This window comes from Plutella xylostella, chromosome 5 (genome assembly GCF_932276165.1).
Source record: "Plutella xylostella chromosome 5, ilPluXylo3.1, whole genome shotgun sequence".
NCBI lineage: Eukaryota > Metazoa > Arthropoda > Insecta > Lepidoptera > Plutellidae > Plutella > Plutella xylostella.
In genome coordinates, this window is record NC_063985.1 from 1,827,696 (window position 1) to 1,853,631 (window position 25,936).

General features: G+C 36.7%; 1 protein-coding gene across 4 annotated transcripts in view; it reads left to right on the top strand.

The window, feature by feature from the left end:
* Positions 1-25,936, top strand: part of LOC105390213 — an 83,237-nt gene that overhangs the window by 38,046 nt on the left and 19,255 nt on the right. For all 4 annotated transcript variants that reach the window (XM_048633351.1, XM_048633349.1, XM_048633350.1 and 1 more), the window contains one exon: positions 9,745-9,828. In XM_048633351.1, the coding sequence (XP_048489308.1) occupies positions 9,774-9,828 (55 nt within the window). In that variant the 5' untranslated portion in view covers positions 9,745-9,773. The remainder of the gene's footprint in view (positions 1-9,744; positions 9,829-25,936) is intronic.

The window sequence follows — 25,936 nt, forward strand, 5'->3', positions numbered from 1 at the left end:
AATAAAGCAGAACAGCTGTTGACCGGCCGCCATGTTTTTGTACAATAGGAGGTTTACGGAAGGTGTATAGTAGGGTCCAGCCAACTTTAGCATATCAAGGTTTTACGAATCAGTTGGAGAGTTCTTTAGCGCTATTGATCGTTTATGAATAAAGTTTTTTGGACATTTGCTTATAGCAGGCCTATAGGTCTCCCGTAACTTTTTATGAATAAGACCGTCACGGTCTTCATCTTCACGAATCTTTTGTCGCTTACTACTTTCTTAGTCGAAGCCCCAAGCGTCAATGGTCAGAATAGATCTATTCTACGAAAATTATGATATTCAGAGTACTGCATATGATACCTTTTATGTGAAACCAGTAGTCACTACACTACAGTGTCGTAACTACCTCCAGAAATCTTATTTAACTGTTCAACCATGATTTCCATTTTTAGGAGTAATCTTACTTGGTGATTCGTAAACCCACTTAAATCACAGTTCTTCTCTTTAATCATATTACTTGGCTAATAAAAATACTAGTCCAGCTCTGAGCCTCGAGTAATATTTTTCGCATTTTACGAAATCGAAAAATGTTTATGTTTTCTCCTGTCTTCGACTATCAAAAGATGAATAGGAGTTTGACACGCTAAGAAAAAGCCTTCGCAGGTAGGTACAGTTTCTTGATAACTGATAGTTCATTGCTTCTCTTCATTCTCCAGTGTCGCGAGCATAGGATTCGATACTATTTTCGAATCTACACGAAGGGTCACTTTTACCAAACGCTAAACGTATTTAAATCAAATTTTAAATACATTTTGTACTAACTGACAGACGTATGACAGGCTACTAAATACGTTTAGCGTTTGGTGAAATCCCACCTAACATATGGAAAAAACAAATGTCACTTTTGGAACTAACTTTGCCTTATATTTTGACAGTGACAGTTGACGATACGCAACGTTAACGGAGGTTCGACGTCACTCTATACTGACGAAAAACGAACAAGCCAGAGCTGTCATACAATGGGCACGTTTAATACAACGATATAGAGATGGTGGGTCGCTCAGCAGGCTCTCCGAACCTTCGTTTTTCTTCATATAGAGTTAACCCCCCTGGAGCCGGGCCAAGATCGTTGAAACATACGCGGCGCCTTCACCACCATGTAATGCACTTGTGAACACCGAGTTTCAGAATAAGGAACACTGATATTCCGCCACATTTAATGTGTGTCAGGTGCAGCTCACACTAGGTACTAGCCACATAGCCTACGTACAGTTGTCCTTTTCTCCATGAACAAAATAATCGCTAATTTATAAAGGGACTGGGTTAATATTAATACATTTTATTATTAATGTATTTACCTAACACCGGTATAAACTAGCTTCAAAAACGCCTTTTCATGAACCTATAAAGCGTTCTTACAAAATCTTATAAAAATTCATTATAGTAAGTAGAATAAATGTGTAGGTCAATAGCAATGTAGTATTAGTTCGTTGCTTCCTCGCTGGCCGTCGGCCAAGCCGCTAGATGTATAAGATTTATCACCTCTATGTGGGATCACTTTATAAGACTAAAAACAAAGTTTCGGAGCGGTGCCGCGCGAGCCATGACTCTATATCGTTGTATTAAACGTGCCAATTGCACGACAGCTCTCGTATTTCGTCAGTATAGAGTAACCTCCCTGAAACATGCGAACATCGCGTCGAGATCATCACTTTCAGCTGGAATTGCTTTACGTGTTGAAACATGATAAAAGCTTAGTGCTAGTTTATCTGTCGCAAGAAATTTTGAAACGTTTATTTTTAACAACATTTTTGTTGTGTACGAAGTGTAGGAAACTCACGAGCAGTGAAAATATTTCTTTTCACAAAATGCCGGCAGTGAATGACCCCAATTTTTTTAAACAATTTAATTTAAAATTAGAACAAACTATTTACGGTTTTTGTTTGTTGCAATATTCTGAGGCGCTGTTAAATGAACTTCAGTATTACGGAAGGCGTCATTAAGCTTCAGCTAGCCTTTTCCGTTTAGATAGGATCAATAAGGTGCTATTGACACTGCAACTTTTTAATTGATCGTGAGTGTATTATTGAAAGTAGAGGAAAAACGAGTATTTGCAAAGATCTTCTTTTCTCTTATAAAGTGTGGACATTCGGATATCAGCAGAGGTCAAACGGTTCAGGATTATTCAATTTGATTCTGGTCAGCGAACTATGAAGCAACCATGTTGGCAGTTATCTGATTATTCTGAGAATCTGATTATTATGTCTGTTCTACTTACTGGAAGCAATCTATATAGCATTTGATGGGCGATCCTATTATCATAAACCCAATTTCCCGCGTATTCCGTACTCAATCAAGTAGATCTATGTAATTAAGATAATCTGTCCACTGATTACATGCTGTCCATGTATACAGGTACTTTATATACCTACTACCTACCCTGGGCAGTAAGCGACAGACGCTCTTCTGAATGACTAATCCTTTCACCACGCTGACAAACCCTCAGTGCCTCCTGTTTGTCACCGAATCATTAAGAAGGATTCTGAGGCGCTTTTCATTATAAACGCTGTTGGAAAACTGGTAGGGAGCCAAAAATAAGAGATTCAGGAAATCGTTAGAAAAAAAAATGGATTTAAAAACATAAGAATTGTACCATTTTGCAACACCCTATAGAATACTTACTTTAGGTCGGACTTAGCATATTCGGTCTCTATCCCTGGATTTCCACAATAAAGTATAATATCATATCGTGGCCTTACCCAGCTCTTTATATTCGGGTGTGGTGCTCAGTACTTCTACGCTCTGGAGTGTTTCTATACGCACCCTGAATAATATTTGCATACTTATCCATATTTCATTACCCGGAACGGATTAACTTTCATTTCATATACAATTATGTACAGGAGCGTGGGTGTATCCACACATTTTTATGCAACAATATACCATGTGTGGTGTTATGGTAGAGCCTCAAAGCCTGAGGCCAAGATAAATAGACGAAACTAAGACGGAGTCTTAGCTTAAGCACATGCTAAGAACACGAATTCACTAAAATAGACACTACTTGAGCACAGACTATGCCAGTAAGTTCGCACTCTGACTTAGCCGAGTTCGAGTTCACATTTGTCAAGACTTGGCCCTTGCTTAGCATACCCAAGTTGTCACATCTGCCACACTCTCAGGAAATTATTATTCTATGCTCTCAGGCTGTCCACAGACCACATTTATACCAAATTTGCTAAAAAACTACGGAATGAAACTATGACCACAGATAAATAAATATACATTTGACGCAGATTTGACATAACAGGTTCTAAGCCAGTGACTTAGCCGAGCAAACGCTAAGTAGTGTCTATTTTAGAGACTCATTGCAACTCGACTTAGTTCAGGTGAAGTCGTACTTGGCTAAGCATTAGTTTGAGCTAGTGCTAAGCAACGACTATTTATCTTGGCCTGAGTCTCGGGTTTCATTCCCTGATGATTCTATTATGTGAATGATGACTTCTGAAGCCTATATATACCTATGTCCGGCCTTAAACTGCGTTTTTTTAAGCTAAATATTAACATAGTAAATTTGACTTGCACCAAACATTTAAACGTATTTAATTATATTGCTCGTTTGCTTTCAAAGTATATAGTGGCAGTGCTAGACAGCAATATCTTTAAAAACGTTTAAATATTTGGTGCAAATCACCCTAAATCGTAGAGTTGCTCTGCTATTTACTGAGAACTTTGTCACATTAACCTATTTAATGAGAGAGGCGCGGATGCCAGCGGGATTTTGCAACTGTGACAAGGTTGCAACACTGCTAATGTATGTACTAACGCTAATACTAGTACAGAACATGAAGGGTAAATTCATTTGACTGCCCCACTGCCCCCACTGGATGTAGATAATTAAGTGCACAGTATAATATACACTCACGAGCAATGAAAGAGTTCCAAAATTCCGACAGCAAACGACCCCATTTTTTTTCAAACATTAATTTAAAATCTGAACAAAAATTTTACGTTTTTAGTTTTAATATTCTGTCTAGGAGTATTTGGTTCTAAGTTACTTGAAATTCTTCATTGCTCGCGAATGTTAGTATACCTATAGAGGGGAAACAGTAGGTATGTAGTTTTCCTCTTCGTCGTGTGTGTATGTACCTAATGTCTCGTTTGAAGTGAGTTTTGAAACCTTCAGCTAGTTCCGCCTTTGACGTTGGACTCGAGATTGAACCAGTGATCCTTGAAAAGGTCTAGAAATACCTAGGCTTCTTTCATCTCATACAAACAGTACCGACGACGTTGACTCTAGGACCACAAAACTGAAGTAGGGTGACTGTTTCTCATTTAAAATTGAAGAATTGGTAGAATAAAAGTCTAGTCTGTTATATAAAAAAATTTAGAGGGTGTTGCAAAAAGGGTATACTAAGCCGAAAGGGGGTGACTCAAGGGGTCATTCTGTACAACTTTTGATCTACAAGTTTTGGAAATTGTAGTACTTATCACCCTGTAGAAATAGAACATGGATTTACATTATCATTGTCAATGATCTCTTATACATATAATCTGGCTTGAGCTGTCTCTACTACAAAATCAAATGGATAAAATTTTAACGTAAAAAGATGCAAAAGGCACTCAGAAAAAGAAAAGTTGCCGTAATATTTAATGTGAGAGTGGCTTACAGTGATTTTCCATACATGAATTATGTATGTTATCCTTGAAAGTGTTAAAGTGACTCCAGAAATAGCTCGGCTTCTTTTAAAACACACTCTTCACTCAAGACAGGGTTGGGTCGGAGACACTACGTTTTCCTTTGAGAAATGTAGGGTCACCATCTAGGTTTCAAACATTTATATTATAGCAGAATATTAACGGCCTTTTTTAATCTCCCAAAATGTAATAAGTTTACTTACATAATATTTTTGTTATATTTGGAACCATTACTATACCTTATGTATGTCCTTGTATGATTCTTTCTTTCGATAATAACACGATGGATATAAAAAAAAAAAATTATAGATTAGAAAAAAAACCTGCTGTATAACTAATATTTTCCTACCAACGAAAGAATAAAGCCTAAAAGAATGCTTACGATTTTTTCAATAAACCAAAAGCCGTGGTCGCCCTACCGTCATCTCGGGATGGAGTTGCTCATTGTTAGCGCGCCGCACTCCTGTTTGCTCGCAAGCCTCAGCGGCCGCCGCCTTGAAAGCCTCCAACGATATTTTAATACGGAATAGATGGAGTGTCAGTGCAAAAGAAACGAAGTGACAAATAACACCCGCTTCTACACTGAGCTTTTATTTTTAATTAGTTAGTTTAGAAGATTTGTCACTTTATTCATTGGTACAATGGTTGAACTTAAAAGATTTGACAGTTAACAAAATGCGGACAGTTTTTTGCTTTCTTTTTGTATGTGACGCACCATCTTGTTCGTTTATCATTAATCTAAGACAGCCGCAGATGAACTCTCTGACGCAGAGATAGGCAAAACCTGTGAATAGAAATGTTCACGTCACGAACTCGCTATGAACCGCTCTGTAGGTTATTGTAGTGTTTAGAATTCTGCTCCATATTTATGTGGCACATATATCTCTTTTGCTGAATGTACCTAATATACCTCTTAGGTACAGTCAGTAAGATTACGGAGATACTAGTCTAGTACTACAGTGCCTCAAAGACGCTCAGCAATTTCAGCTGAAGAATTCCGTACGTAACAATTGATAATTATCAATTTTACTTCATCATTACTCAATGCACAACTATTTGTTCTTACTCATCCGTAAACGTATTGTTACGATAAACATTATGTTTGTATTCATATTGTAATCAATAATTGATGCTTAGGTAATATATTCATAGCTTTTATAGTTGGGTAAACGAAAACACAGTTTTCAATTAGCGTGTGATAAAGGAGAAAAGACAACTCTTGTAATCTTATAGAACCTCCAGATTATACGCTTATAATGTACTTAAAACCTCTGGGTGACTTAGGAAGTCGTTAACACCTTTATTACTTGAGCGAGAATGTTGAAAATGTAATTTTGCGAACCTGAAAACTGTGTGTAATATTCTGTCCGATGTAGACGCCTACGCCGGGCTGAATGGAGCTATAAACCCTTGAAGCACCGAACAATATGACCTTGCTACACCGTATACTATATGTAGGCATATTATACTAAGAGAGGCCGAATTTTGACTACTAACATATACCAAATATCTAGGCGGGTGCCTACTATTCTATTTTGAAATTGGTGCGGCTGAAAACAAAAAATAATCGGTGGACAATTGGACATAAGTACAAAAGAAAATACAGAAAAATTGTGAACCTACCTTTTTTCGAAGTTGTTTAAAAATAAGATCATTTATTTATTTATTTATTTGCGAAAGATATGAAAGCTTTCACTCGAGGTTCCGCTGTATTATTATGATATCTTTACAAAAGTGGGTACATAACTCAGATAGATCTGCAATAAATTTGAAACATCAGTCAGCAAAAAAGTAATGTATGCGACCCCAACACAAACAATTTTATAAAACTTTGTTGGCTGTACATTACTTATATAGTCTAGAGAGCTAAAACCTAATCATTAATTTTAAATAAGAGCCAGGCTGCAGACACTCATACTTCAAAATAGAGGCAGTATGATTAACGTGACCATACGTCCCGCTTTGGGCGGGACAGTCCCGCTTTCAAGCTGTGCGTCCCGCTGTCCCCCGCGAGGGCAAAAATGTCCCGCTTTCATAAACAGGCCAAACGATAATTTAAATTACCTACATTTTGTAACTTCATCCCATATTTCCTTTCTTTCTTCACTTGAGACAAATATTTACCTTCTTATCACTTACTCACATAGACTATAGGGAGTAATATGAGTCCGAGTTTCACCGAGACTCCGCGAGTAACTTTGTTCAGTGACGATCATTGACTCGCTCTTGCTCTATCGTGTATATAAATTTATCTCGCTCACCTACCGACTCCTAACAAAGAAGAAATTCGTGGGAGTACATGTTTTCAAAAAAGTAATCTGTATTAACTTTTATGAATGTGAAAATAACATAAGATGCACTATTGATAAGAACTTTAAATTAAACTACTCAAATGATTTAAAAATCAAAGTATGATGTTTAAGAATTTTGTAGCGTCTAGTATGAGAACACCCAAAAATTCCGAAAAACTTTTTTCCGAATTTGAAACACCGAATATGTACCTAATTTACAAAATATTGCAATAACGATTTTTAAATATCGATTTATAAAAATCGAATAGGTATTAATCACGAAGGTTTGTTATTACGATTGTTAAATACACGAACGTTCAAAAATACGATTACTTTAGTATACGAAAAATTAAATACAAATTTATTATAATATCGAAAATATCAAACCCGGACCGAAAATATGATAATTCGTGATTTTGTCAAAAATAAAATGAACGTCTCAAAACTTTAGAACTAAAACCTAAAGATAGTTGCGACGACGATCAAAGCAAGGAGGAGCGTGTTAAGTGCACATAGATATCGAAAAACAAAGCGGAGCGTTTCAAATATATAGTAAAAATATTGTTAAATAGTAAACTATTTGTAGTATTTGTTGTTAAGTTACACAACAAAGCAAAACAATTGCTCGGATTTTAACGGTGTTTAACCTTAGGGCCTAAACCTAAAGATAGGTGCGACGATACGCAAAGCGAGGAGGAGCGTTTAGGTGCACATAGATGTCGATAAACAAAGCGGAGCGCAGAGAAGCGGAGGGAAGCAAAAAAAAATAAATTGTTAACTAAGTTACATTCGGGGATTTGTGTTTTCGGAATATTAAAACTTCGGGATTCGTTATTTTATTACCATTCGATATAAAAAATCGTACATTTAAAACATCGAAATTATAACATTCGAAATTTTTTCTTTGGTAATTTAATAAATCTGTTGTTTAAAATTTCGTTTATCAACTTTTTGTATTTTTCGTTATCTGGAAATTTAAAATTTACTAGAAAAACGAAATTCATAATTAAAAAAATCTTTATTTTCATATTCGTGAAAAAATAATTCGTATGTAGTGTACCCGTCTGGTACATTTATAAAAACATATTAAGTACTTAGGTATCCTAAATATTCCAACTTTACAAGATTATTAGATAAATATAAAAAATGGTCATTCACCATTCATGCATCTCTTTCACATTTCACTCTTTCATCGTAGGGATTAAACTTTCAATCGATGCACTGAGCAAACTGAGCAAAAAGATAAGAAGATAAGAAAGAAAGATAATATATGTATTTTTAAGGGATATGAAATTCCGCAGGTGTCCCGCTTTGACAAAAAAAAATTATGGTCACGTTAAGTATGATAAGCTCCATTTGCCCATAATATTATGCTTTATGAAAGTACATTGTCAAGTGAAATCACATCGTTTACGCTCGAACTAGACCTAAAACAATCAGTCGCACATCACTTTCATGCTCTTATGATGAACAAGAATACACAAAGAATAGAGACACGCCCTGATTTCAATTCTCAAGAAATATATAACTAAGTAGGTATAATCACAACCATAAAAAATATGAAATAAATGAATGAAAATGATATAGGTATGATCAGTTTATAATTATATCTCTATTATTTTTTCAACCACACTTTTGTACTTTGTATACGTATAAAAATAATGTAGTTGAAAGGATCTTGGCAACTTCATAATTCATAAACTTATCTCAAACATGTCTGCAGGCTTAATTTCATTATGAGAATGGAATTTCTTGTCGCGAACAATGTGCCTGCCATAATTTAACTGTAAGAAAACGTGCAATAGCAAAATTATACCCGTTTTTTCAATTTGCTAGTCTTTTGCCAAAACTTTATACAGATTAAATACATCATAATGTTATAGCGTATTGTATTTTGTATTCACATCACATCGAACCATCCAATGACGTCGACAGACTTTTTATACGTCGAACCTTTATAAAACTCGATACGTTCAAAACCTAATATCTGCTGTTCGCTTCATAAAATCCACCCACACGAAACAAACAAACGCGTAGGTTGGCTATGTATACAACTGTAAATCATAATATTCATTCCAAAATATATTTTTCACCGCAATAATTCAGATACAAACATTAATTATTTCACGTGAATATTTTCCGTGTTTATTTTCAGCACTAATGAGAGTAATGGGGAAACATCAGCCGGTGTAGTTATTGCGTTCATAACTCACAGGGTCCTGCCAGCATCTACCTACTAGGTTTTTAATGAGTTTTCCCTCATTCATAATAAATTTATTTAAGGAGGTTCATGATAATATATTATTTGTCGTGTAGTTGATATATTATGTACCTACTATGCAGTATGGGATGGAACGAAAATTACTCGTATTATTAATGTTGAGAGCGTTGTAAGTTGTAATTGACTAGGTAGTTTTCACCGCGCCGAAATACAAGCATATTGTAAGTTATCTATGGTTATTTTCTGCGTCGTGAATACTAGTGTCCGAACAGGACTTTTCCATATATTTTAACATATATATGATTTGTAGTGATAAGCCTGCGATGAGCTCTCTCTTATAGAATCATTGAACTGTACCTCCAGGAATAATACCTACACAAGAAAGGGTTAACAATCAGGAGTTTCTTGCCTCCGTTCTTCTCCTAAGACAGAAAGAGCCCCCTATCCGAACGGATAGTAGTTTGTAAAAATTGACGTTCATCAGAAAATTTTACATTTATACGATTAATAAAAACATTTCACTTTGAAGCTCATAACCGTTTCCTTTGCCCCCAGGTCGGCGGTGCGGGCGCCGCGCTGCCGTCATGACGCTGCACTGGTGGATGCACTGGTTCTGGGTCACGCTGCTTGTCACACTGTGTGAGTATCTTGTCACTCGTCACTTTTAGCCAGCCGCCTGACTACTGTTAATATGTTCCTTTCAATAATCTGCAATTTCACCATAGTCGGTTAGATCGTAACCAGGGATTGGTTCATCAATTATACGTCATCTCCATATTAAATTGTCAAAAAATACTCCCTGGCTATGCTACCGATTTAAAGTCGCTCAGCGTGCTATGGAGAGAGCTATGCTTGGGGTTTCTCTGATGGATCGTATCAGAAATGAGGTTATCCGTCAGAGGACTAAGGTTACCGACATAGCTGTCAAAATATGCAAGCTGAAGTGGCAGTGGGCTGGTCATATCTGCCGAAGAACCGATAACCGTTGGGCTAGACAAGTTCTCGAGTGGAGACCACGAACAGGCAAACGCAGCGTGGGACGCCCTCCTGCCCGCTGGACTGACGACCTTAGGCGGGTGGCGGGTATTGGTTGGATGAGGAAGGCCGAGGGCCGAGTGTTGTGGCGCTCCTTGGGAGAGGCCTATGTCCAGCAGTGGATGATTATTGGCTGATGATGATGATGATGATGATGATGATGATGATGATGATGATGATGATGATGATGATGCTACCCACTATGGCGAAATTGTCAATAAAAATTATTGCCTTATTACATCGCATCGGTGTAAGTACACACATAATACCTGTACAACTTTAGACCAGAATAACTAATAACAGTAATTAAGTATACCGTAGGTCTAATTAGATTTGCGAATACTCTGAAAGTTTCCTCCCGAAAACAAGTTCCCTAATGAGTTTCTAATCATATTAACATGGCTGCTCGAAGCATCCTTCTTGGTTCTAGTTACTTACACATACCCTTACTCCTTACCATTACCAGTACAGTGTACACTGTACAGGTACAGGGTTTTTGAAGTTTAGAGCCAAGTTCATTATTGGCCTTAGGAGGTGAGGCTTAGCGAGTATGGGTGCCAATGATTAAAAACTAATAAAAAGCTATAAAATGTAAGTATCTGAAATTGAAGATTTAGTTAGGTTATTGTATATTTGACGTCGCGTCGTCGCAAATACATAATTACATTAGGAAAGCTTGTACAACATGCAACACGTAAAAACGAAACACAATGATTATGTAAAGAATGCAATTTACATCCATTAAAACATTGTAAAAATAATAGTATAGCACATTCTTGCGTGCACTACGAGCTAAAACTAGAAAAACATTTTTTTATTGTATAACGTAACGTAATACACTCGCGAGCAACCAAATCGACTCAAGCCTTGACGGCGCAAACATACATTAATACAAGTAAAATTATGAATAGAAATAATAAAAATGATATGTCATTTAAAAGCTTAAGATGTCAGCTTTAATTTGATATCATTATTATTGAAATCCATTCATCATTTTTGAAATAAATGATGTCTGAACGCAATTGTAGGAAAAACGGGAATTTAGGAAAAAAGGGTATGGGTATCGTATTATACAAATTAAACAAAAAATGTTAAGATAAAAATTTATTTATTTAAATCAATACTTTGTATTGCCCCCTCTTGCCCTAATTACAGCCTGCAGCCTGTTTCTCATAGACCTTATCAACTTTTTGACAGTTTCCTGAGGAATGCCGTCCCACTCCTCTAATAAAGCTGTCTTCAGCTCGTCCACGCTTGCAGGGACTGGATTCCTGGCCCGAACTCTTCTTTTGAGCTCGTCCCATAAGTGTTCGATGGGATTCAGGTCAGGACTGAGCGCAGGCCAGTCCATCGTGCGCAATTCCTTCTCTCTCAGAAACTGCCGACTGACTCGTGCCGTGTGGCAGCGGGCATTGTCGTGCATTAGCACGAAGTCTTCACCGACAAATTCTGCATAGGGCACAACATGACCGAGTAGAATGTCGGTGATGTACCGATCAGCTGTTAACCCGCCTCCTCGGCCGCCTCCAGGCACGAAAACAAGTGCGGTTTTTCCCTCTAGAGAAATACCAGCCCACATCATGCAGGAACCGCCGCCATATGCTACTGTTTCAGCGAAACAACATTGGGCAAATCGTTCCCCCGGACGCCGGTAGACCCGGCCTCTCCTGTCACTGCCATGCAGACACACTCTGCACTCATCAGTAAACAGGACCGACCGCCATTGCGCAATGCTCCAATCGAGATGCTCTCGAGCAAACTGAAGACGCGCTTGTCGGTGGCCTGCAGTCAATTTGGGGCCTGATGCAGGTCTTTTTGGTGTCAAGTTGGCTTCCTTCAAGCGTCTTCTCACTGTCCACTCGCTGACAGCCACTTGTCGTACACGTCTCAGTTCTTGCTGCACATCAACGCCCGTAAGGTGTCGATTGCGCAGCGAGGTTGAGACAATGAAGCGGTCGTCTCTCTCTGAAGTGCAGCGGTGGCGGCCCGTTCTTGGTCTTCGATTGAAGGCACCAGTCTCTTGGAACCGTCTGTATACTCGGGATACAGCAGACTGGCTCAAGTGGAGCTGGGCAGCGACTGCTCGCTGACTTAACCCTTGTTGCAGCAAGGCAACAACTTGAGCAGCTTCTTCTGGTGTGGTATCCATGGGTTTGCGAAAACAAGGAATACAATGCAACGAGATGTGTACCGGTCAACTTGCAACAAGCGACTGATAAGGTACACCGGATGTGGAAAGGTTTTATAGCGGGATCAGGTAGCGCAAGGCGTGGATTCCTAATGAGGTAATTAACACTGACGGGCAATTAAAATGCGTCATTAAATCTGCGCTTAGTTTTTTTTTATGGTATTGATCTTAATTGAAAGCCTAATTCTTCAGCTTTCGAATGACATATCACTTTTATATTTACCATTTATCGTTTTAGGAAAATCAATGTATATGTGCGCCGTGAAGGCTTGAGTCGATTTGGTTGCTCGCGAGTGTAGTACTAATAGTGAAGTAGCTATGAAATCAATGCTGATGGGAAATAACACGCACATTTTGTTCTATTTCTATTGTTCTTGTCGTAATATATTCTATTTGTGTTTAATTTTTCACTGATTGATACAACGACTGACCTAAGACTTTCCTCTTTAGCTTTTTTGGTATTGACAAAAACATTCATAGGCTTTGCTTTGTTGCAAAAGTGGTATACTACGCCGAAAGGGAGTGACTCAGGGGGTCATTCTGAACCAATTGTGACACCCCCTTTCGGCTTAGTACCTATAAACCTACCACTTTTGCAACTTCATGTAGGTACCTATATCCACTAACCGATTAAACTAAGCAAGTATTCTTGTGTGTTTTCGTAATTTTTATTTATTTATTTATTTCAACTAACATTTTTAAAACAGATATTAAAATTAAGATTTCGTTATAGAAGCCAATTAAAGGTGTACACAACATTCGTAAATTATCTAAGACAACTTAAAATAAAAAATTATATAAAATTAACAATTTTTAACTTAACTAAAATATATAAAAGGTTTTTCTAAGTAAGTAAGTAATAGCGTTAGTCCCCAAATCCCTGACGCAGTTTTAATTCGTCGTTTCTAGTTAAATTGGGTCCCGCCAGGCAATTAGTTCACAACTCTGTCCCGACATCCCTCGAGAGACGGGCTTCGTGTGAACCTGCGGCTTTTGTCATTCAAGAACCAGCTTTGTGAAATAAATAGTTTTATTGTACTTAACTAGATCCTACCTACTACCTTGTAGGAGAGCGATATGGTTCGCAACCTATCACGTGAGTACAAATGTGCTGCGAAAAGTGGGTATCGCTTGTGAGCCAGCTCTGACTACCCCTTCGGAGATTACAGTCGTGAGTGCATATATTATGTATTTATGTATCTGTATTATGGACTCTATGGTGATTGCGTCATTCACAATATACATCATTGGTATGATCGATGATAATAACCTATAGATAGCTATCTACGTAGATAAGATCCATGTGTATTAGGATATATAATAAACTGCCAATTGAGTACAAAAGCTTACCTTATAAAAAATTTAAATGCGAATTAACAAAGTGGCTTTTAAATAAATGTTTTTATTCTCTAGACGAGTATATGATGGCATGACATTAATTTATTTGACATTTAATTATTATTTAGTATAAATTTTAACATAATTCGATTTAAATGTGGCATGTGATGTGACTGATAAAAGTTTAATTAGGTACCTATTTATAAAGTAAGTTATGTATTAATTTAATGTAATTTTATCTTAATCATTTATAATAAAATGTAATGTATTGCATGCTTTGAGACTGGTAATACCACTTATTGTAATTTGCAAGCCTTACCAGGCAGAATATGTAGGAACCGAATTAATGTAAAACAACTAATATTGTAAACCCATATTCAGCAAATAAATATTTCTATTCTATTCTAAGAAAAAATCGTACAACAATGTTGTTGATAAAAGTGCCATTATGCCATACCCATATTTTAGATAGCCCTAAAAGCCGGTGGCTATACAATACGCCAAATAGACAAATGACTGTGCGACAGTTAACGGCTGACGAACATTTATCAAGCACTGCCGTCAGTGTGACCACGCCTTTCCAAATCAGAGGCACAGGAGTAGGTCTGTAGACCGCGTCAATAAAATTGTTCCTTCTAAAAACTCATATTAGGTAAATTGCTGAAACATGTATACATGAAATATGTATTCCCACGGTAAAACCACGTCTATTGTTTAATTACGTATTTTGTGTTTACAAATCTTGCGGGAATTCGAAAGTTGCCCAGATTTACGAATCTATCTAAGCAAATTAGGATAAAAAATATGTAATGTAGAACAAAAATATTGGTGTTCTATTTCGTGAAAGTGCTCGACTCGAAAATATAATGAACTTACACAAATTATTCATGAGGGAAAATTGAACTTCCAAGTTATTTACATAATATAATGTAAGAGAAAACAATACAGATTTTATTTTACTTACTTTATTTTCAGTACAACGTACACGTCATCTGCAATAAGTCCGTGTTTTATAAAGTAAGGAAAAACAGAATTCCGTTTCTCATTCAATGTGTATTTCTACCCCTGAACCATGAAAAAAAGGGGCGACATAAGACTAGGGTTAGTTATGATAAGCAAACAAACAAGGAATCATAATTATACTTGCTGTAAGTCTTCACAGTTTTTCCTTTTAGTGACTTGGCACTTGTCAATCACATATGTACCTACCTAATAATCATTAGTATTATCACCTTGTCCAAGACTCCAAACAAACCCATGGCTTTTCGTGACTCAGTATTTACTACTTGCATGCAAATTATATTACGCAAAGTGGTGTCAAGAACAACGGTTTATCTGCATTTTGAGGCTCATATTAAGAACCTTTTTGAAGCCACATCATCAGGCGATTATTGGACACTACATGTCTCAAGGTAATGGTAAATTTTAAAGATAGCAATTTGGGTTACTTGTTTAGATAGCAAGACAACAGTTGTACTTTGGGCAATATCTGCTTGGTGTATAAATGTTTATAAATGTTACCTTTTTTAATCTTGTGAAATTAATTTATAAATACTTACTTAGATTGTTTCCAATTCCATTTCATTCCATTAGTTCAATTCTCGCGCCTAGAATAATATTGTATTAAAAACCGTAAATACACTGCCGGGCAATGAAAAAGTTCCACTCACAAAATACCAACAACAAACCACCCTAATTTTTTCAAAGATTTAATTTAAAATTGGAACAAAATATTACCGAGTTTAGTTGGTAATATCCTGATGCTCTGTTAAATGTACTTCAATGTTGCAAAAGACGGCATTAAGATAGCCTTTCCGTTTAGAAGTAATTTGGTGCTTTTCTCAGTGGAACCTTTTGATTGCCCGTGAGTGTATTTTTGGCGCTTATAAGGAAGCTAACTAAAAACTTTGGTAAAATTTCTAGCTAAAATGTGCCTAGCCTGTCCGGGTTTGCATCAATCGTATGTTGTTACAACTTCGTCGTGTTTAGGAACTAAACTTGTTGCATTACCGGCTGGTACTCGTAACCTGTTCAGGCATACCTACCTAACATAACTTGTAAATTTGCTATGGAAACAAATGCCGCACTTTTGTGTAAATTCTCTTCCAATCGCGTTAATAATACATTTGGTGCCTCATAGAATTAGACCGGCGCATATTTTTTTTCATTAGAGATTTTCCTTGGAGATTTTCATATAAAAAGTATGACAAACTCCAGCCTTTGCTAGAACCACCACAGCTTTACTCTTCTTAGTATTTTTCTTCACTGCATACGATTTTACTCTCAAAGCGGACGGCAATTTTCCGGCAAAGCGTCGGCTGAAAGACTCGGAAGCTGCGGTCAGCTGCCCCCGACGTGCCCCCAGAGTATTCTGCTATAAATCAAATCAGCGCATGCTGCAGACACCGGAGATGGGAAATTCAGTCTACAAGGTTCATATTTTCAGCAAAGACATATCACAGACAGCTACTACACTCACGGGCAATAAAAAATTTCCACTCACAAAATGCCGACACCAAGCGTCCCCAATTTTTTCAAACATTTATTTTAAAATTTAAACATATTTTTTAACCGACTTCAAAAAAAGCAGGAGGTTCTCAATTCGTCGGGATCTTTTATATATATACAGGGTGTCCCAAAAGTCAACGTCATCCCTTAAAAGGCTGATAGGTCAGCTCATGAGAGGCCAGAATATCAAAATATGACCTTAGTAAAAACTCGATAATTTTCGAGATATTGACACTTTTATAAATTTGCTGAAAATCGACACCTTGGATCAGTTTTTTGCGTGCCGCCGGTACAAAAATCCATATTGTTAGAATTTGTTTGGCGTTGTATCAACCTGTATAGCCCTGCTATTGATCGCAGTCAAAAAAAATATCGAGTAATGCTGTATGTTTAAAAAAAACACGGTTTTCAAAGTCATAAAAGGTAATCGTACTTTTTTATAAACAACTTTGACTCTACATACTGTAAAAAAAATATACCACGCAAACCTGGCACCTTATTTAAAAAGATTGCTCATTTAATGCAGTTTCCAAAATAGTATGAAACGTTGCTATTGTTTCAATTAACAAAAAAGTTATTGCTATTTTAGTACAAAACGACCTCGATGTAAAATTGTTTGAAGGAAATTTATCTGACTGAATTTATTAAGGGTAAGTCATGTTGGAATGAGTAAAAGTAAAATAGGTGGTGTGGCTGGGAGTGGGAAAAGAGACAACGTTGTCACAGTTAATAAAAAAAACGCATTTTGAGTATCTTTCTCGAAAAAAGTGGACTATAGCAACTCCACATTCCCCATAAATGTAGCGCATGGTAACGTACATTCCTGAGTAGTGCTAATGTGTGATATTGTACAAGTAAAACGCTTACACATGTACATTGTACACCCACAGTATCCAAAAAAGGGACAGATCAGTTTGTCATTAACATTACCTCTAATTACTTGTTATTTATTTTAAAGTTATTGTTAAACAAAATTATTGGTAAATCCAACTTCGATAAAGAGGTAGCTCGTAGAATCCAACTCGGATGGGCAGCGTTCGGGAAATTACGACACATCTTCACTGAAAACATACCTCAGTGTCTGAAAACAAAAGTTTTCAATCAGTGCGTGTTGCCAGTGATGACTTACGGAGCCGAGACGTGGTGCTTCACCAAAGGGCTTATCCATAAGCTCAGAGTTGCTCAGCGTGCTATGGAAAGGGCTATGTTAGGCGTGTCCCTGCGAGATAGGATTCGTAATGAAGAAATCCGCAGGAGAACTAAAGTTACCGACATAGCCAAAAGGATTAGCACGCTGAAGTGGCAATGGGCTGGCCACGTAGCCCGCAGAGCCGACGACCGCTGGAGTAGAAAGGTTCTGGAGTGGAGACCCCGTGTCGGCAAACGGCGTGTCGGTCGCCCCCCAACCCGTTGGTCTGATGATCTGCGGAAGGTAGCGGGAAGCCGCTGGATGCAGATGGCGGGTGACCGTTTGGGGTGGCGATCGTTAGGAGAGGCCTATGTCCAACAGTGGACTACGGAAGGCTGAGAGAGAGTTAAACAAAACCAAACTCTCAAAATTATGATTATGACCATTAATGAGTATTATTTTTTGCTGATTATGTACTTAATATAATAATGTGGTGTTATAATTTAGAGAAATAAAAATAAAAGTAAATAAATGTTTGTTTTTTTTTAAATAAGGTGTAAAAAACGCAAAATATTTTTTATAAGAGTTTGGTAAGTTTTTTCTTAACTATTTTTGCGTCATCTATGTTGTCACGGCTGACCCCACCACCTATTTTACTTTTACTCATTCCAACATGACTTACCCTTAATAAATTCAGTCAGATAAATATCCTTCAAACAATTTTACATCGAGGTCGTTTTGTACTAAAATAGCAATAACTTTTTTGTTAATTAAAACAATAGCAACGTTTCATACCATTTTGGAAACTGCATTAAATGAGCAATCTTTTCAAATAAGGTGCCAGGTTTGCGTGGTATATTTTTTTTACAGTATGTAGAGTCAAAGTTGTTTATAAAAAAATACGATTACCTTTTATGACTTTGAAAACCATGTTTTTTTTAAACATACAGCTTTATTCGATATTTTTTTTGACTGAGATCAATAGCAGGGCTATACAGGGTGATTCAACACCAAACAAATTCTAACAACATGGATTTTTGTACCGGCGGCACGCAAAAAACTGATCCAAGGTGTCGATTTTCAGCAAATTTATAAAAGTGTCAATATCTCCAAAATTATCGAGTTTTTACTAAGGTCATATTGTGATATTCTGGCCTCTCATGAGCTGACCTATCAGCCCTTTAAGGGATGACGTTGACTTTTGGGACACCCTGTATATATATATATATATACAGGGTAAATATTTTATATATATATATATAAAATATTTATATTTATAAATATTTTTTATGTATGTTCACCGATTACTCCGCCGTTTATGAACCGATTTAAAAAAAACTTTTTTTGTTGTATTGGGTTGAGCTCCCAGGTGGTCCCATTTTTTTTCAGAACTTTACCTCACCCCCAAGGGTAGGTAAAGGGGTAAAAACAGGGTATGAATTTCCATTTTGGGCACATATTAACCGATTCTAATGAAATTAAGAACGTAACTGCGTGTCCAGTATAATAATGCACTGAGGGTTCTGTTGGGGCTGCCGTGGCGATGTAGTGCTTCGGGGATGTTTATGGAAGCAAGTATAAATTGTTTTGCCGCCATCATTAGGAACAGATGTGCATCTCTGATGGCTCGCATCCGCTGCAGTACCAACAGCATCCTCAGTGTCTTTGCTGATCGATGGGACTCTCCATTGACTCAGAGATGGATGCGGTTACACACCAATTAACATATTCTTGTTGTATATATATGCCTACTAACACTAGATGTAAGAACATTGTATTACTAACTGCTATGGACTCCTTGTCTGATAATAAATAAATAATAATAATAATAATAATAAATATAGTTCTTATAACAAAAATATGATGGTGACCTTGAGCTGATCTGATGATGGAAACGGAAGGCAGTCAGAGGAACTCCTCAACGGTATATAGCAACTACTTCGTGTTTAGGCTTGAATGATTCGTATTGATTAGTAGGACTTTTTGGTATCATTTGCACCTTACTTTTGATTGAAAATTATTGCAAATAAACTAAAAACTATAAGTTAGTAATATCCTGATGCTCTGTTAAATGTATTTCAATGTTGCAGAAGGCGTCAAGCTAGCCTTTTCTAATAAGGAGTAATTTGGAGCATTTATCAGTGGAACCTTTTCATTGCCCGCGAGTGTAATGTTGTGCCTGTTTTTGAGGATAACAATTAAATTTTTCCGTAGCACCGTGGATGGATAGAAGACAAGACTCGACTATTGACGAATCATTTCACTGTTATGGCTCTAATTGACGAATAAATATGTGCTAAAAAAGGTTATATCAGGTCCTATCCAGTGGCCTGAATATAGTCACGTTTGAGTTGTAAAGTGCCTACAAGAAATCCTAAAAAATCCAAGTTACGTCCTTTTTTCTCACACTGAAACCCTAAAACTTCGACACTTTAAAAATCATGAAGAGGTGATCTCCTTCGATGTCTGACGCACTTACGGTAGCTATTAATACTTCCTTAAGCAAACAAAGCGGCTTTTCCTATTCATGACACATCCACATGACTGTCGTGTGTCTTCATAACACAATGGTGTGGCGCAACATGAGCGAAACACTGATTCTGGTAGTCAATAGTGCGGTTATTCCGATCTGTTAGCCTGGAAAATTCATCTAGAACTTCTAGGAAACGTATATTCTAGAATTTACCTTAAGCTAAATTCAAATTCAAATTCAAATCATTTATTTCAGACTCAAAGTCCATAAGATAACACAATTAATATTCACAATCAAATTTAAACACAATAAAATACATATACATAAATTTCTACAAATAATCAATGATATTAAAATAATATTTTGACTGCAGTCCTGTGTATCATGCTACAGTGGTTTAGGTACTGGCAGTCAAACCTTTCCGCGAATGCGCTCAGGATAGTGTTGCGGCTGGCGCGCACCCGGCGCAGCAGTGACGTGCAGCGCGCGCGCATGGTCGCGGGGAAGCACTGCACGCGCGCCTCCGCGAACATGCCCGACGCGCTGCAGAAGCGCGGCAGCCCCAACAGCATCCTGAACGCATTATTGTATTGGACCCGTAGAGCGCTGTACTGTTTCTGCGTATAACTCGCCCACAGACTGCTCGTGTAGAACGAAGTACAAAATGCTCTGAAAAGAGTGATTTTGACGTCTCTTGAACAGCGTGCAAATCTGCGGGCTATCATATTCGCACGAACAGACAACGCCCTACGCTCCCTTTCTATGTCTACATCGTCTTTCAGGTCCGAGGTTACAACATGTCCAAGATATTTAAACTTAAACACTCTATTTAGAGGACACCCGTTAAGTTTAATGGCTGGTATGTCATGTAGATAGTTACCTCGGGCCTGAAACACCATGCATTCACTTTTTTTTACATTATAAAGTAAGCCGTGTTCGAGCGCGTACTGTTCGCAGATGCCAAGCAGCTCCGACACCCCGCCCGCTGAGGCGCTCAACAGTACCATGTCGTCTGCATAGCTAATGTTGTTAAGGCAAACTCCGCCAATATGTTCGAAAATTACTAGTACTCCGAAAATTATTGCAAATAAACTAAAAACTATAAAATAAAATAATAATTAAAAAACCGACTTCAAATAACCACTAAAATTTAAGAAATAATTTAAGGTTTACACAAATTCTACTCGTATGTGACAGTACAAATATACCTAAGCAGGAACTGTTCTTTTTTGATGTTGGTGCGGTGACAAAGTAATCTGAAGAAATATGGCACCAACTTCAAAAAATAACAGTTCCTGCTTAGGTATATTTGTACTGTCATATACGAGTAGAATTTGTGTAAACCTTAAATTATTTCTTACATTTTAGTGGTTTTTTGAAGTCGGTTTTTTAATTATTATTTTATTTTATAGTTTTTAGTTTATTTGCAATAATTTTCAATCAAAAGTAAGGTGCAAATGATACGAGTACCAAAAAGTCCTACTAATCAATACGAATCATTCAAGCCTAAACACGAAGTAGTTGCTATATACCGTTGAGGAGTTCCCCTGTCTTCTTCTGTCTTCCGTTTCCATGATCAGATCAGCTCAAGGTCACCATCATATTTGTTGTTATAAGAACTATATTTACGTTCTTAATTTCATTAGAATCGGTTAATATGTGCCCAAAATGGAAATTCATACCCTGTTTTTACCCCTTTACCCACCCTTGGGGGTGAGATAATATTCTGAAAAAAAAATGGGACCACCTGGGAGCTCAACCCAATACAACAAAAAAAGGATTTTCAAAATCGGTTCATAAACGGCGGAGTAATCGGTGAACATACATAAAAAAAAAGATCCCGTCGAATTGAGAACCTCCTCCTTTTTTTGAAGTCGGTTAAAAAGAGTTGCCTTTCTGTGAAAATTTGTTAGTCAGCAGAATAAAGCCGCAGGGTAGCAGCATTAACCTTGAGCCATATTGTAACTCGGTTTACGCAAAATATGTATTGCAGTAGGCCTGAGTCACCGTCACTTGGAGGGCTTCTAATCGATGGAATCCTGGTAAATGTCCCACGTCACTAGGTGTTGTAATTTATATGTTACGATACGGATAATGTTACGTGTGAAGATAAACGTAAGGTTAGGCGGTTAAAAGTTACATTAACCCGGAGGATAGGCATAGGATGTTTAAAAAAATAGTTGGTAATTTAAAAAGCTTCCTGAGAGAGGTCTTCGTGAAATAAAATCAACTGTTGCATACTATGATCAATATTTACTTATTCAGAGTTGGTCCCATAATAAACGTTTCTCTATTCATCCAACCATAGGTCCTTAGGTCAACTTAACGTGAAACTTTGTGAAATTACTTAAAGGTCATAGCTTAGGGCGGGTTGCTAACTTGCTATGGTGATTGTATGGAGATAAAAACAACCCACCCGGTCGAGACCTACTCAAGGCGTTTCAAAAGTAGTATAATCTGCAAGAGATCGCTCTTAACGTTAAGGCCGCCTATTGTGCATTGTTCCTAGTTTATAAGTTATCTTTGTATGTTTTAATTTGTGGTGTTCAAAAAAGATATATTCTATTCTATTCTATAATAAACCAAAACCTAGCGACTCCGCTCGTCAATCTAAATTCTACATTTGTTCTACGTTTTTTTTATAATTTAACACTTTTTAGTGTGTCATGAATTGTACTAACATTTTGTCATCGTGGCGAAAGGATCAGTTTAATAATACTTTATCTTTTTATTTCCTTTGCAACCTTTAAGTTGCTCACATTTAAATGCCTTTTTCCGGTGGCCTTCACATAAATTGATAAGAAAATAGAATTTTCTTTTAAGTTTTTTTTAACGTTATTCAAACTCCATGTACCTATTCTGTTTATTATTCAATGTCTAAGGAACATGATCTATACAATCATTTATTACTTATTTTATTTATCTACCCAATTGGCCCGTGCTCAACAACTCATTTCTCACATAACAATAAAAAATAAACAATAAATAAAATGTCGAGGGCAAAGACTTTCTGTAGTAAACTTGATTACTATTGTTTTGTTCTCTCGACCGTCCTAATGGCCTGAATTTGATTACGCGGGGTTATGGCCTGAAAGCGTGGCTTTACGTCTATTTTCTTTTGTTTTTCTTGAACCCGACAGATTTTATTGCTGCGACGACGGGTCTGTAGACTCTGTAGGCATAAATATCCGAACCCAGTCTCTAAAAAAGTAATTTACTACGACACGTTTTTTTTATGAATATTGGTATTGACAGCAATTGTATGAAAGTGAAGATGACTGATCTTTCAACGGATATTCCAACCAAAGCCATACAATTACAATAAGATTTACAATGTAGACATGCACCGGATAGAGCACTACAAATAAATATTAGATACCTAAATTATAGATTCATCCTTATTCAATGAAATTTTTTCCAATAATTCGTTGATTGTCTAGAGATAATGCGTCTACCACCTATAAAATGCTATAGCAGTGACTTTGCGCTCTTTCCTAAGTAACAATAGCTTTAACATTTCTGTGTAACTTGTAAGAAGAATACTTGAAATTGCTATTTGTAAAGCCTAAATAGTCTAAATACCAAACAATTTCAAAAAATCCGAAAGATTTCATACACATTTGTACGACTATTTTACTACGTAAAAGAAACAACAGTTTGAAATTATGAGTAAAACAACAAACAGAAATATAGGTTCTTGGAATGTGAATGTTAACTTTTATTTATTGTGTTGAGAGTTCTAGTTTGGCGTGGGCAGTGGTTGAAAACTAACGATAATGTTTATGTTATCATAAACTTACCGAATCATAACTTGTTACAGACCAGAATACAGATATCCTATTTAGTATGACTCTACTAGCGTTTTAAAACCGATATGTAGGTACTTATCTGTTTTATAAATATTTCATCTGACCGGGAATAGAACCGAAGAACCTGGTGCTAGTGCAAACCAGATCATCAGATACACCAGATGATCAGATTGTCTGTAGCTAGACAATTGGATCTTCAATATATTGCTTTAGAAACAAACATTTGTACTTATTGCCTACTAAATAAATACCCGTTCACTACGCCAACATATACGCACATAATATACTATATATGACTTATTTCTTACCCAATATATTGCCGAGTAAATAAATATATCTCCAAGGCAAGTCAAGTGTATTTTCCGGGATCCCGGGATGAACCGACTAATGCGGGATTACCGGCCGCCACCTATGAAAGATTACGGCTTAGTCCCCGCTCGAAAGCTTAGATGAGAATTTATTTAGTCTTTTTGCGGGACACACGTGGAGAGTTCGGGTTAAATTTTATTAGTGACTGTCTCTAAAGCCTTTGTGTGTGTACTCTAGTAATTTTGTCAAGTAATTTATAGGCTAAATCACTTGCTATTGGTTACTCAGTAAGCGTTTAGTTACTTATTAAATTAGCCAATAGCAAGTGATTTAGTTTAGTCGCTAAATTGATATCAACTTGGCTAAATTACTAGCCTAGCGAACCAAACATAATAACGAGTGTGCAGTACACCTAGATTTTGAACTTTTAAGGGGATCCCTAAAGCTAAAATGCTAAAGTCGGCTTGATATACTTGATTAGATTGGAAATACGGTGGCTTCTATCACATTGATAAAAATATATTTTGTAGCAGAGGGTATACTGAACATGTTAGTTGCTTATAAATTGGTGCAGGATTATAATAAGTATGTTAAAAAAAATTGCAAACACACCATGTCTTTTGCCATTTTTTGACTTATTATGAAAAAACCCTCGAAATCAGAGGGCCCATTTTCATGGAATCTTATATGTATGTGTAGGTAATTAAATTCTTAACAAAGTTACCTTAGGGGCCGTCCATTAATCACGTGAGGCTCAAAGGGGGGGGGGAGGGGTTACTGAAAACCTCACGAAACATCACGAGGGGGAGGGGGGGTTCTCGTTAGACATCACGTGTATTAATTTTTGTCAAAAATTAGGTATTTCTGAACCGATATTTTGGACGGCGCAAAAATTTTAACGATTTGTAGTATGACCTATATTTTTTCTAGTCAAAAATTGCCTTTACATAGACTTCCAAAAAAATACACGTGATCCAGGGGGGGGGAGGGGGGGTTGGTCCCAAACCTCACCAAATATCACCTGGGGGGAGGGGGGGGGGGGTCAAAAAATGAGAAAAACGACCTCACGTGATTAATGGACGGCCCCTTAAAGAGTTGGATTTAATGGACCAGAAGTCAACTTTTTTTGCAAAAAACTAATAAATTCCGGTTTAAAAATGATGACACCGTGACAGATTTCAGATTTCTTCAGTCGTCGCCCTGGTGGCGGCCTGTTAGGAGCGATACCCACGCCATTTTATTTTTTATCAAATATTTCACAAAAACTGATTAAATCAACAAATTATGACTACAAGTATTATAATACATATGCATTTGCTATGGAAAGTTAATTTTCTAATCATTTTAGATGCAGAAAAGCCGAAAATTCTTTGAAAACATTTCGCCTTTTCGATTTGTTTACATTTTTTACTATAGAGTTACAGATGCATAGATAAAGGTAAACATTGCACATAATGACACTTATTAGATTCTCCGAATAAGAACTATACGGTCAATGCAGTATGCCAAAGCGCGAGCCTGTTTATATTCTGAGGGGTAATTTATTTTATTTTAACGGTTGTGTATGGTAGGTAAGCTACACAATATACAGGGTGTTGAAAAGTAAGTTCATAATTTGTTTTATTTGAAACCAAAAACCGTAGTTAATTAAAAATATATATATTTTAAGATGTGGTAGTCTGTACACTACAGGTTGTTAAAAATAAGTAAGTATTTTTAAAAAATGAAGATCTAAAATTTACATAATTTTTTAAATCTATTTAACAAGCTTTGCAAAAAAGCGGTTAAGTGCGACTGTATCTCGCCATGAAAAAAATGAAATGTTTACTGTAGCTATGAATTTTATGCGTTACAAGTGGAATAAAATACCGCATAATATTATGTACAACTATGTAAGAGCCTAGTTTTAAAAAAAAAACTCATAAGAAAATATTAAATACACAGGTTTTTTAACCCCT